The 14,820-nt window shown below is 39.3% G+C and overlaps 1 protein-coding gene across 1 annotated transcript in view; it reads left to right on the top strand.

Annotated features, from left to right (window-relative positions):
* The window catches only part of LOC131431099 (neural-cadherin), a 126,609-nt gene that overhangs the window by 70,220 nt on the left and 41,569 nt on the right, over positions 1-14,820 (top strand). The window contains exons 6-8 of the mRNA XM_058596597.1: positions 5,523-5,760; positions 5,829-9,219; positions 9,299-9,469. Of these exons, the coding sequence (XP_058452580.1) occupies positions 5,523-5,760; positions 5,829-9,219; positions 9,299-9,469 (3,800 nt within the window). The remainder of the gene's footprint in view (positions 1-5,522; positions 5,761-5,828; positions 9,220-9,298; positions 9,470-14,820) is intronic.

The raw sequence follows: 14,820 nt of genomic DNA, 5'->3' as shown, positions 1-14,820 counted from the left end.
AGAACTATACAATGCGCTCGTGAAATACTTCTTGTTTCCAAGGCATTTTGAGCAAAACTGAGCAAGCATGAACAGAACAGAAAATACTAGCAGAAAGAGGAGAAAGAGAGCTAACACATACACACTCTTGGTTCTTTCTGAGCTCGTTTGTTGTTGAACATACAGGCCTCGAAAAAATTCCAAAATTTCAGTTGCCACCCGTTACAGTATATAAGTCTAGAGAACGAACTTTCTCATAACAGTCACTCAACAAACGTTATGTCCCACCTTCGATTCAACAGTATGCCTCGAATTGAAATATTGTTAGTAGTAGCTTTGGGAGGATCAAAAATGTTTGGTTTCCAATTGTAATTAATTCATTAAGCAATTGATTTCTGATGCAAAGAATATCTTCTTTACCTGCTTTTCTTCTATACCGACATTTCAAGGGGCATATTGCATCATTGTTGTGGGGCATACCACTGATTTGTTGTAAGGCATATTATACGGTTGCTGGGGCATTATGCCATTGAAAATTATGTTCCTCAGACGTATGGCAAAGAAATACATACATTCTCGAAGAAAATATATCAGTACATTTAGAAATATCTCAATGTTTTCTTAAGGGAGGCATATCATAACACTTTACCCTACTAGTTCATATCGTCTTGCGCGTAAAGACTGATTTGGTGCTTGGTTAGGTTATTCAAGTAGCGAAAATGTTACTATCGATAGAGTAGCGATATCCAATCAAATTTCGAGTTAAACTCAAGAAAACTTTCACTGCGACTCAAAAACTTCTTAAGCAGGTTTTGGAAGTGAATTTTTTCCGGAGCACAAATTCATTTTGTCGTGAATACGACTTACTTTACTATGGGGCGCCTTTTCAAAATTTATCCTTTGGGAGAGTGATAAGTTTTTGATCGTGAATATCTCTTGTTATACTTAACGCAACAACATATTTTTTCTCCATGCTATCAGAAATATAATCAGGAATTTGTGATTAAATTTTTAACAGTGTAAAATAATCATAAATAACTCAAAATCTATGTTTTCTCAAACTTTTGGAAACAACGAGAAAAACTCATCCCGTTTGCTTGCCTTTTTCGCACCAGGACGACGGTTTTGAGGTAGTCAGGCACATATCAGTTCCGATGTTCTACTGGTTGAGTGTAATAGGTAAATCTTGACCGAGGATTGTTCATTTTTTCTAGTACCTTAGACGGAACTGGATGTCGTGCTGAGGTTCTTCCATCAACATCAGTAATATTGAGGTGGTAAAAACCTCAAATGCTCAGAAGGTGCTCTTCTTTGCATTCGGACGTTTTGGCTAGCAGTAAACCAGCAGTAGCAAAGAACTGAATTTTTAGTTGAATTCAAGAACCAATCTCCTGAATTCTGAAATTAATTTTAAGTTCCGAATTTAGTGTCATACTCCTATTTCAAAATTTAGTTCCAGATTACAGGTTTAGAATTCAAAATTCTGACTCTAGAACTGAATACTAATTCTGGATTTTGAAAATGGTTTCAAATTTAGTTCCTCATTCAGGGATTCAAATCCAGAGATATGATTAAGGATTTTTCAGAATTCATGATATGAATTTTAGATCTGGATTCTGAAACTAAACTGAACACTGAACCTTCATTTAAAAACTGAATTCAAAACCAGAGTTTAATTTCGGAATTAAGTTTTAGAATCTAATTCATCAATTTAGTTTCAGCATTCATTTCCAGAATTCAGAACCTACATGTTGGAACTAAATTGTGAACATGATTTCTGGAACTGAATTCAGTTCCTATATTAAGACTTGGAATTCAAGTTCAGAATTTAGTTCTATAACGCAATTTGGAAATTCTAAAAATAACTTCAGTTCCTTACTTCTAGCACTAAATTTATGACCTGAGTATTTGATCTTGATTCCGAAAATTTGCAGCAGAACTCGGAGCGTGCCCCAGATTTATATATAAGTTCTTGAAATTACTCAAAGCGGTTTCTTAGAGCCACTAAAATATTTCCAAAGGATTTTGAGAAGTTTATTTCTACTAGTATCTAAATCTACAAAACTGTATTTGTTCCGTGTTATTTAATTGTATCCGGAAGTGAGAAAGAAACATGTCAGTTTTATTCGTATTCACGTCCTCCAGTTATGTCTGTGACATTACCCACCCACTTTTTTTGGCACATGTCGTCACATATTGGCGCGAGGATGTCGAGGACTTTGACGTCGAAAGCGGACAAGACTCCGATGGGTCAGTTAAATTTAAATTTATCGTATTACTAGACATGCAGCTTTTTGGCCTGTGGACACTTCATCAGCTTCTTTTTCTATTACCTGTCCAAAATTGGTACCCGAGTAGAGTGTGAGATTGAAAAGAAAACTCAATTTGATGTTGTGCTGTTCGTATATATCGATTACTTAATTTGCTATCGTTTTGGTCGTTTTAACGGTTAAAAGATCAAAATCGAAAGCAACAAAAAATGCTGTGTGACATCAAACTGAAAACTAGTTTTGCTCTCAGTGGAAGCACATTGAAAACTTAATATGATTTTCTCGAAATTACACGTCACGAGCATAAGCTAAAAATAGAACAGCCATAAAAGGTCCGGGATAACATACATTTAGGTGATATTACTCGCAAGCAAAAAAAAAGATTGTATGCAATCTCCATATTAGTCGCAAGCAAGAAAAAAGATGCAATCTCCACAACACTACCGCCGCGGAAAGAATCCGGTTTCGAACTAAGGTGATATGGAATACGAACTTTTTGCGATTGCTATGGACTGTAAGTGCTAACTGTAAGGAGACGGAAAATGTTCGGTTATATGACAAGCAGTGTTGTTTCACAAAGCTGTATGCAGGTAGTTTCCGTCAATGCACACTCGTTGCGTCGCTTCCATCCCGCATCGACCGTGAATAGCAGTGTTTTGACTTCGAAGTGCCCACTTTTTTGGCCACATGCCGAACTGAAACCTCCTTCTTTTGCTCGAACGCCTTCAGTAGGGTAAAGTGTTATAATATGCCCCCCTTAAGAAAAAATTTAGATATTTCCAAGTGTATTGATACATTTTCCTCGAGAATGTAAGTATTTCATTGCAATACGGATGAGGAACATAATTTTCAATGACTCCAATAGAAAAGATGAGAATTGATAGATACAAACACATTTTCCAAAACGGCCACATTCTTAGTTTTTTTCGCTCGCCTCAGACATAATGCCCCAGCAGCCGTAAAATATGTCTTACAACAAATCAGTAGTATGACACACAACAAAAGACATTTTATCCCACAACAATGATGCATTATGCTTCTTCAAATGTCCATAAAGTTATTGTTTTGAGATAATCAGTATGTCAGAAAAATGGCGGATAAAACATCTATTTAGTCGAAGTAAAACCTTACATCGAAAAGCTGCCAAATGAAATTTTTAGTTTTTTCTTACTTTCCTGCAAACGACAACAACCAAACTTGCATAGCAGAAAGATCCTACCAAAAGATAGTGTTAGTGATAAAACTTTGGTTCAGAAAAGTCTTCAATGCTTAAGAAAGGAAAGGGGGCATTTTGACTAGCAGGGGCGCTTTATAAGACTTTCCCCTATACGTTTATCCTACTAAGGGTTAGCAGGACCTTTTTTTCGACCCGTTTTCGGTTTATCCTCAAAGGTGTTATCCTCACCGAACTTCCTGATTGCATTTCGCACGGCTTTTTCACTTACTCCTTCCATTTTTGCAATCTTTCTCAGTGACAGTCCGCGTTCTGTGCACAATTTGTACACAATTTTTTGACGTTGTTCTGCTGAAAGTCCACGCATTTCGAAACAAACTAATGAAAATGAATAAACAACTGCACAAGTGATTAGAGAAGAGCGTAAACAACAGGACTCACACATAAAAATTGACAAATTCTGAATCATTGCGAAATTGCAGCGGTTTTTGGTTGCGTTCATACTTTCTGGGACAGTCTTTATGAGAAATGCAGTTCTTTGAATTTCACTTCTAGATATTTCGAAAATAGCTTCTCTTTAGAAAATGTATGACTTTTTATATTTAAATTAATATTTTTTCATCCGGAACTTAGAACTGAGAATAATGCTTAAACTCTTTCGGCCGTAATTTCTGCACTTTTATGTGGTTATAAGGATGCAAGGTTAATGATTGAAATTTTGTTCCGGGTTGACGATTCAATGCACAGGGCGTTGGTCTAACAAATCAGCTGCCGTATGTTCGAGCCCCGGTCCAGAAGGATTCCTAGCGTCAGTTGGATCGTAGCACCGGGTCAGTTAAGCTGTTTGTCAGTCTGTTGAAACAGAAGGTCAAATTCAACAAAATGAATGTAAAAATACCATGGCTTCAGGATTGAAATAAAATTGTCCAGAAAAGGTTTTGAAGAGACGTTTTTTTTATACGATGCTCAATAAATTTCATAGAACTTCTTTTTCGCAACCATTTTTGTACAAATAATTGTTTCCGAGCTACACATAAGAAAAAGGGTGCAACTAAACATAAATCTGAGCTCTCTTGTCTAAATATTTCAAGAAAGGCTTCTCCTAGGAGAAAGAGTACTTTGAGTAAATTTATAGCGTTTGACCTGTAGAATCATTTACCAGTGCTAATTTTCATCAAGAACTCTTGAAAATGACTAAAGATTGATTCAACAGTAACTATCTGATTTAAAAAAAACGGGTCCCATTAACGTCAGTGTGTTGGTTTTTGAAACAAGTTTTGAATAAAAATATTGCTTTTTTTTTCTTAGACTTGTCAGTGCAATTTGAGCAGCTTAATTTGAACCGCTGAGCAGACGTAAAGTTTACGTTAAAAAAGTTTATTTCAAACAATTTAAAAATAAATCAAATATGGTTCAGAAATTGACAAGCGAATAATGCTTCGATAATGAGAATAAGAGATAGACAAAATAGATAATAGTTTGTCGAACTCCGTTCTTTTCAATCCTGGTTTTGACACAAATGTCAGACTTTAATACGATATGAAGTTGTTCAACATACGTTTAAGACATATAGAAACTACTTTTTTCCAACTCAGCGATCCGATCGGAACGCATTCCATTGATTCGATGATGTTTTCCTACGATTACAACAGCAAAACTCACGAGTGAAAAAATCCTTTGATGAACAGAAACATGCTCGCTATGCAGTGAATTCTTTGATGTCCCATCGCTGTGAAGTTATGCGATTCAATTATAATCTAGTGTAGAAGATGCGAAGCAAACTCCAGGAGAGAAATAAAAACGCCTTATCATCAGCCTCTTCAGCATCCAATTAGTGCTTATAGGATGACTGTCGAAGCGAAAGGAGGATTTTGTTCCCGTTCTATCCGGCTTGATTTGATTCTTTATGAGCCCGAAGCGTTCGCAGAACATTGAAGCTTGACAAGCAATTATGCGCTTAGTGTGAAACAGCACTTAACTTGCAAGTAAAAGCGTTTCGCAGCGATAAAATTTTTCATTCTCTCACCGAAAGCAATTTCCATGTCGAGCACTTCGGAGTAAATCATCGTTGAATCATCTTTTTTTTTTTTTTTCTACAGCCACTGGATAGAGATCAACCGAACGGGCGGCCTCAGTGGCGCTTCACCGTGTTTGCCCAGGACGAGGGTGGCGAAGGTCTGGTCGGCTATGCGGACGTACAAGTCAACCTCAAGGACATCAACGACAATGCACCGATCTTCCCGCAAGGTGTGTACTTTGGAAATGTCACCGAAAACGGTACTGCCGGCATGGTGGTGATGACGATGACGGCGGTAGACTACGACGATCCCAACGAAGGTGAGTTTGGTTAAGATTAACGACGTTTCAGAGTTGTTTTTGTTACTGGGATTATCAAAATTTGACAGGCACGAACGCGAAGCTGATATATTCGATCGAAAAGAATGTCATTGAAGAGGAAACGGGATCACCGATTTTCGAAATTGAAGCTGACACCGGTGTAATCAAAACGGCCGTATGTTGTTTGGATCGGGAGCGAACTCCGGATTACTCCATACAGGTTGTAGCGATGGATGGAGGGGGGCTCAAAGGAACCGGGACGGCCTCTATACGCGTCAAGGATATAAACGATATGCCGCCTCAGTTTACGAAGGATGAATGGTTCACGGAAGTGGACGAAACGGATGGTACCAACCTGCCGGAAATGCCGATTCTTACCGTGACAGTTCACGATGAGGATGAAACGAATAAATTCCAGTACAAGGTGATTGACAACAGTGGCTACGGAGCGGATAAGTTCACCATGGTTCGGAACAATGATGGAACGGGCAGTTTGAAGATTGTCCAACCGTTGGATTACGAAGATCAACTGCAAAGCAATGGGTTCCGCTTCCGGATACAGGTCAACGATAAGGGTGAGGATAACGACAACGACAAATATCACGTGGCGTACTCGTGGGTGGTGGTAAAACTACGGGACATTAATGACAACAAACCTCAGTTCGAACGGCCCAACATTGAAGTTTCCGTTTACGAAAATGCCGACGTTGGAAAAACTTTGGAAACATTCAAGGCAACTGATCCCGATCAGGGTGGCAAAAGCAAAGTTTCGTATGCAATCGATAGATCATCCGACAGGCAGCGGCAATTCTCGATCAACCAGGAGGGTACCGTGACAATTCAAAGACAGCTGGATCGGGAAGTGACTCCTCGGCATCAGGTGAAGATTTTGGCAATCGATGATGGAATTCCGCCAAAAACTGCTACCGCTACTTTGACAGTGATCGTGCAGGACATCAATGACAATCCTCCTAAATTTTTGAAAGATTATCGGCCCGTCCTACCGGAACATGTACCACCACGGAAGGTAGTAGAAATTCTGGCTACCGATGATGACGATCGCTCCAAAAGCAACGGTCCTCCATTCCAGTTCCGGTTGGATCCCGGAGCGGACGATATCATTCGAGCTTCGTTCAAGGTCGAACAAGATCAGAAAGGTGCCAACGGTGATGGAATGGCTATTGTATCTTCATTGAGATCTTTCGATCGCGAACAGCAGAAAGAATATCTAATTCCAATTGTGATTAAAGATCATGGGAATCCGGCGATGACCGGGACCAGTACCCTGACAGTTGTAATCGGTGATGTTAATGACAATAAAATGCAACCCGGGTCGAAGGAAATCTTCGTGTACAATTACCTAGGACAAGCACCGGATACGCAGATAGGTCGAGTGTATGTGTACGATCTGGACGATTGGGATCTACCGGATAAAAAGTTCCACTGGGAAACGAACCACGAACACCCACGGTTCAAGCTGGATGAAGACACCGGCATGATTACGATGCGAACTGGAACGAAAGATGGTCGCTACCATTTGCGGTTCAAAGTATACGACCGGAAACACACACAAGCTGATGTACCGGCCAACGTAACCGTAACGGTACGGGAAATCCCTCATGATGCAGTCACAAACAGTGGCTCAATCCGGATAGCTGGTATTACGGACGAGGACTTCATACGGGTGTGGAACTACCGAACACAGAGTTTGTCAAGGAGTAAGTTGGATCGGTTCAAGGATAAATTGGCGGATTTGTTGAATACCGATCGGGAAAATGTAGACGTGTTTAGTGTTCAACTGAGAAGAAAGCATCCTCCTCTAACGGATGTTCGGTTTTCGGCTCACGGATCACCCTACTATAAACCGGTGAGGTTGAACGGAATAGTGCTGATGCACCGGGAGGAGATCGAGAAGGACGTTGGTATAAACATAACGATGGTTGGAATTGACGAATGTTTATACGAGAATCAGATGTGCGAGGGTTCGTGTACAAATACACTGGACATTAGCTCGTTACCGTACATGGTAAACGCCAACAAGACATCGCTGGTAGGAGTGAGAGTTGATGTGATTGCGGAATGTACGTGCGGTGCGAGGAACTTCAGTAAGGCGGAATCGTGCCGATCGTCACCTTGCTACAACGGTGGCCGTTGTTCGGAAACTCGGTATGGATTGTCATGCTCCTGCCCGACGGGTTACACGGGGCCACGTTGCCAACAGACCACTAGAAGTTTCCGGGGCAACGGATGGGCGTGGTATCCTCCGCTAGATATGTGTGATGATTCCCATTTAACTTTTGAGTTCATTACACGCAAATCCGATGGCTTGTTGCTGTACAACGGACCAATTGTTCCTCCGGAGCGGGATGAAGTGCTCGTGTCCGATTTTATTTCCGTCGAATTGGAGAGAGGTTATCCAAGACTGCTGATTGACTTCGGTTCCGGTACACTGGAGCTGAGGGTCAAAACGAAGAAGAGTCTGGACGATGGCGAATGGCATCGGTTGGATATCTTCTGGGATACCGAAAACGTTCGGATGGTTGTGGATTACTGCAAATCGGCCGAGGTGTCCGAAATGGAAGACGGCTCGTCGCCAGAGTTTGACGATTCATCCTGTCAGGCAAGGGGCACAATTCCACCGTTCAATGAGTACTTGAATGTGAATGCACCACTCCAAGTAGGAGGATTCTACCGAGAACAATTTGATCCGACGCATTACAGATGGAACTATATGCCGATGGGAAAGGGCTTCGATGGTTGTATCAAGAATTTGATACACAACAGTAAACTGTATGACTTGGCGCATCCGGGATTGTCTAGGAACAGTGTGGCAGGCTGTCCACAGACGGAGGAAGTCTGTAGCCAGAGTGAACAAACGTCGCGCTGTTGGGAACATGGAAACTGCGTTGGAAGTTTTACCGAAGCCCGGTGTCAGTGTAGGCCCGGTTGGACGGGACCGGCTTGTAATATTCCAACGATTCCGACTACCTTCAAACAGCAGAGCTATGTCAAATACGCACTTAGCTTTGAACCGGATCGATTCAGCACACAGATCCAGCTGCGATTCAGAACCCGGGAACAGCATGGTGAGTTGTTCCGAGTAAGTGATCAGCATAATCGCGAGTATGGAATTTTGGAAATCAAGGACGCTCGACTTCGGTTCCGTTACAATTTGAATTCTCTGCGAACGGAAGAGAAGGACATCTGGCTGAATGCGATCGGTGTTGACGATGGGCAGTGGCATGTTGTGCGGGTAAATCGACACGGTTCGGCGGCAACACTGGAACTGGACGGCGGCGAAGGTCGAAGGTACAACGAAACATTCACTTTTGATGGCCATCAATGGCTGCTGGTGGACAAACAGGAAGGAGTTTACGCTGGTGGTAAGGCCGAATACACGGGCGTCAGGACGTTCGAAGTTTATGCTGACTACCAGAAAAGTTGTCTGGATGATATCAGGTAAGCTAGTAAAAGTGATAGCAATTTTCTCAGGCAGCTCGCTGAAATCGTTTTATTTTCATCGCTGTAATCATAACAGACTGGAAGGCAAACATTTACCGCTCCCACCTGCTATGAATGGCACACAGTGGGGTCAGGCCACGATGGCTCGTAACCTCGATAGAAACTGTCCGTCCAACAAACCGTGCGCGAATGTCATCTGCCCGGATCCGTTCGAATGTGTGGATCTATGGAACGAGTACGAGTGCACGTAAGTACTATCATGTCCGAAAAAGCAAACTAAATTTTCATACTTCATAAATCAAGCATCATCGCATAGCTCATCATCCGAAAGTAACTTTCACGTGGTCCCTTATCTCATGTCCTATTTAGTTTATTATTCATCCAAATGTCGTAACCCTAAACCCCAACGAACATCCGAACAAAATCAGATTTTCCCTTTGGTTAGAAAAAGCACTGCTGAGTATCAGCACCATAAACTATAACCGACAACAAGCCCGCCATGACACCGTGCGCACATGAAAAACAGACTTTCACCATGATACACGATGCACAAGCTGGCTAAATCAAAGTCACGAATCTCATCATATTTTTATTCTCGATCTGACGTGTAAACTAAACCACCCCCCTAAACCAGGGTTCATTCCGGTAAAGAGCTCTGTTTTAGCTAGGTTTTGTCAGGCCGGTTTTGCCGGTTTGCTAGAATTGTCCTTGATGATTTTCGAGAACCATAATTTCCCATCAAACGCATAATAAAAATATAGCCACCCATAAATTACATGATTTATGAAACACATGCTCTTACAGTGTGGCACTAGAAACGCAACCCTTGCGCGCATTTACTGTTCATTGCCGACTCGGTAGCCCGGAAAAAAAGTGCAACGCTCATCGTATCGCACCGCACCGCACGGGACTATTGTTCCCGGCGAGGGCAATAAATTATAGCTCGTGGAAGACCCCGCCCCACCTCTGCACCCATGAAACGGAAATCCTGAAATGAAATATTCGGAGATTCGAAACTGATTGATTGGAATGTTTCCGGATCATTTCGTTCCGATCTCTTTGGCGCAGTATCTTGGGCAGGAAATTGAACCGTGGCATGTAGCGTACATTACGTGTAAAATGACTTTGAAATCGAAGCACAGTTCACTCGTAGCAAATATGTTCACATATTTTCATGGTGGAATATTTATTATAAGCAAATCAATTCCAATGACTTCTATATATTCCAATAGGAATGTAATGACGAAATAGATGAGAAGTGACCAGACTAGTTTGACTTGACCGAACAACAATGAGTTGGAAATACCTGCGTGCTTTCATCATGATTTGGATTGTTGTTAAGAAATAAAAGTTTTATTTCACATTCACTATTTTCAAAACATTCGTACTCTCAACGAAACATGTTCGTATCGTAGTTTCATCACTCCTAGTGTAATCATGTAATGTATAGGTTATGTTTACTTTTCGACATATTGCAATTTATTCCATCATTTCCCGCCTCGCATCCAACCTGAATCGCCTCTTCCCAGTCCAACCAAATGTTTCATTTCCTCTGGATAGGCATAACTCCGAAAAGTCTTCATCATCTTTTTGTTTTTGTGTGTGTGTGTGCCGTGTTACGATTTGTACAACAATTTCACTTATTCCAATCCTAACCTCACTGCAGTCCAAAAAAAAAATTTCAATCCCATTCATAACCCGGGTCTTTGTTATCCAAACCAGCCAACAATTCTCACAATTGCCGTCATGCTCCAAATATTTTTTTCCGCCGGCATCATGCTATACACAGGATGATTCCCCAGTCACATTCGTGTGCGCCGAAATGATTCGGAGCTCAGAATTATTCTTCAATTTGGAGGCTGCGATATCGAATGTTTGGAAGCAATTCGGAAAAAATTTCATTGCATCACCCGGATCACTATCGGCTGCCGTTGGCTGAGGCTAAGGCTAAGGCTAAGGACGACTAGGAACAACCGTATAATACATCATCATTCGTTTGCTTCCGCGTAGTCGGCCTGGTTTGATATCATCGTAAGCTAATCCGACCATAATATAACCTAGAAACGGAGCAAACGAAGCGTACCGCAGTCACTGTTAACCGTGGAGTCGCCTCTCTTGTCGAGGTCTACCCGGCGGTGGGAGGATACAGTATAGAATTACACAGCATCTTTGGTCACTACGCAGACCTATATCGCCGCTTTCTGTTTCCGTCATCTGTGCGACGTTTCTGTAATTTTAATTTGGCACGGATGAGATATTACGTTTTTTTTTATCTCTCTCTCTGCTACATCGCAGCTATTTCAACTTATCGAAGGAAAACCTACGCGGTAGGAATAATTGCTTTAACTGGATTCAATGGATCTACGTCAATTTGTGAGATACTTTATGGAACTTTATTATTAATTCCAAATAAATTCAAGATTCCTTAGAACGTTGGTGTGATGGGGAACAATAATAAAATTTCGAATTTGGATATCGAATTATCAATGGATATCAATTGGACATCTAATTGTAATGGAATATTAATCAAATTTTTAAGAAATCCGAAACCGCTACTGTGATTTCAAAACCACGAAACAGATCCCTTCCTTTTCTCAATAAATCATGCCTATTATTCATAATCAAAATGTTTGTTATCATAAGAAACTTTGCCTTTTTCAACAAAATTGATCATGATCGAAAATGAATTAGATGCAGAATGTTACTTTCACTCAGAACGAATCAAGTGATCACAGGGATCCATTAAATTGAGATAGAATAATGGAATGAAGCATGTCATATTCATCCAGACATCAGCAGTTTATGCTGTTTATTTAATTCTGTTAAATATCGATGTGTTTATCAATTCACCGACAGATATAATTCCCATCATACACGATGAAAATGAACTTTTTAGTAGAAAAAAACTCAAAATATTGCTTGATTTTAGGTACATCGTATTATATTTTTATATATATTTGAATTTATCTAGCGTTAGAATACCATTTCAACAGCTGGAACCGACAAAAAAAATTAGAGGGTTGTATTCAAGACACGACCGAGCACAATAACATTAAAAATGAAACGTTTCTAGGGTCTTCATAATAAATACAAAAATAAAGATGATAAGATTTATGGGTGGATGGGTGGACTTATTAATTTTATAAACAGTTAATCGATCCAATGAATGTTGTACCAGTAATCTCAGTAATGGTGTAATTTTATTAATCCTTCAAAATCGTCGATAATCTTCGGAAAGTGTCGGTAAATAATAAGGCAACAATATGAGGAAGAAAACATGTGAAACAGTCCGCATAAAATATTTAGTTACTTACATTGATTTTCGCTTTGGCATATTAGGAATATACGGAATGAATACGCAACAAAATTCTGGAATTTTGTTCATATTGTAACTTGATGTTATTAAAACTATTATTAGTAATTATTATTGTTTTGAAGCAAATAATAATTGAACTGAAACTGGCGGTTAACCAAATTCTACGAGGGTTCATATTCGAATGATACATGTAAAATCGCAGGTAAACTTACCTTGAGTTTATCTTTAATACTATATGATATTGCATCTAATTGTACTGTATATGTGAGCCTGTGGAACTCAATTATACTACTAAACCGAGGAGACCGCTTTTAGATAAGTTTCACAAATTAATTTTGAATCTTTTGAAGCGTTTAATTTCTGGTGGGACAACAACTTGTTCAGTCACATTGTCACGTTTTGTTCGTATGGGAATGGAGATTTAAGTATGCAAACCGATCCGTTGACAAATTAAAACATTTTTAAGCTTACAATATTGAAACTTTGAAATCATTTAAATTAAGAAATTCCATTAACAAATAATCGAGGAACAAGCACTGCAAATTAGATCCGAAAAATCTATCGCCGATAATTCTAAATTGTCCTAACAGTTACCAGAGAACCAAAATAAAATACTCAATTCAAACCAATTTTTCAATGGTATGCAATTGAAATATTCAAATGACGTTGTCTCATAAGTTTAAGTTAAATGTTTCCGAATCGTTTGTTGAATTATATAAATCCATCAAAAAATGACTGAGTTATAAGCGTTCAAAATTATGACAGAAAAATGTTACGCGATTAGTTTTGCATGTTTTAAATTGACACCCAGCCTCGTGTAGCGAAGAGTAAGGCATTTTGAATGGCTTAATCGACAAAAAATTTGCTAAATACATGGGATATTTCAAAAGAATCGGTAACCACGCTGATTCGGTTCTTCAATAGCTAGATGATATATAAGATACTCAAGCGAACACGGTGTTGCACAGACAGCAGGAAATTTCACCAACATATAATGCATAAGCGACAATTCAACGAGCGAACGCATATACAATCCAGTCATCCGCTCACTGGACAAGCTACTTGTTTCATTCACAATCAAACATCAACTAGGCAAAGAAATATTGTGCAGCCTATATTTATAGATTTCTCTTCATACTACGCATAACGATACGGTGTTTTTTTATGCATGACGCAAAGCCTCCTATGCCGAACAAGAAGTTGACGTCATTTTGTACAACTGGGATTGGTTGATGAAAACATAGGTCGATTCCAACCAATTTTTCAATAGTATGCTATTGAAATACTGAAAAGACGTCGTCATACATGTTTAAGTTCAAAGTTTCCGAATCGATTGGTTGTTAAATTATAACAATCCTTCAACAAATGACCGAGTTATTAACGTTCTAAATTATGACACAAAAAGGTTACGCGACTATTTTTGAAACGATCATGATTTCAAGACACAAAACTGAAACAAACAAATTTGTCATCAAACGGATGCACTGATCAAGGATCGTGACGTTTATATACACACTTAAAGTATGTAGAGACGTGATATTGTAGAATTCAATGGTGATAAATTATTATTCTCGTGAGAAATAACCTTTTTTGGCTTCGTTCGATTTCTCACACAGAGATGATATTTATCACAATCTGTATCAATTTCTATGATTATTCTTCTATACGTATTTAACATATTTTTCTTATATGGAATGATAAAATTAGATTTTTTTACATATTTTTTTCGCAAAATATCGTGCAAAATAATAATCGCGCAACCAAAAACTGTCTCGAAAATTTCACGTACCATATTGAAATAAAAAAATACGTGTCGAATATTTTCGAGTTCTTTACCGAAAAAAAATAGTAAGATGAAAAAAAAAATTTTTGGGTGGCTGATTTTGCGTGGAATGCCCCATATATTAAAGATATTAAAGATAATCATAGAAAAAAATATATCCACAAATTGAAGAAATTTTGAAGTCGTACATCAATGCTATTTATTTAAACCAAATTTGGGAACATTACGCCTTAAAATATACTATACATCAAAACGTCGACAGCCACAACCGAAGTAAGCCGGAAGCTATGCCCAACATTGCAAAAAGTGCTACGCATAATTGCAGCAAGATATGACAAAATTGTGCCTGATACCAGTACTATTCTTATGGCATGAAAACATACAATTTCGTAAAAGTCATTATTTATTTTTTTAATTTTAAAAGTCAGAATTCTGTCCGTGTATTGCATTTACTTCAGTTGCACTCCGCAAATAAAATATTCGTTCCTCAATGCAGGCA

The sequence above is a fragment of the Malaya genurostris genome, chromosome 2, assembly GCF_030247185.1.
Source record: "Malaya genurostris strain Urasoe2022 chromosome 2, Malgen_1.1, whole genome shotgun sequence".
Taxonomy (NCBI): Eukaryota; Metazoa; Arthropoda; class Insecta; order Diptera; family Culicidae; genus Malaya; species Malaya genurostris.
The sequence above is the reverse complement of the archived record's forward strand: the minus strand, read 5'-3'. Positions and strand labels throughout refer to the sequence as shown.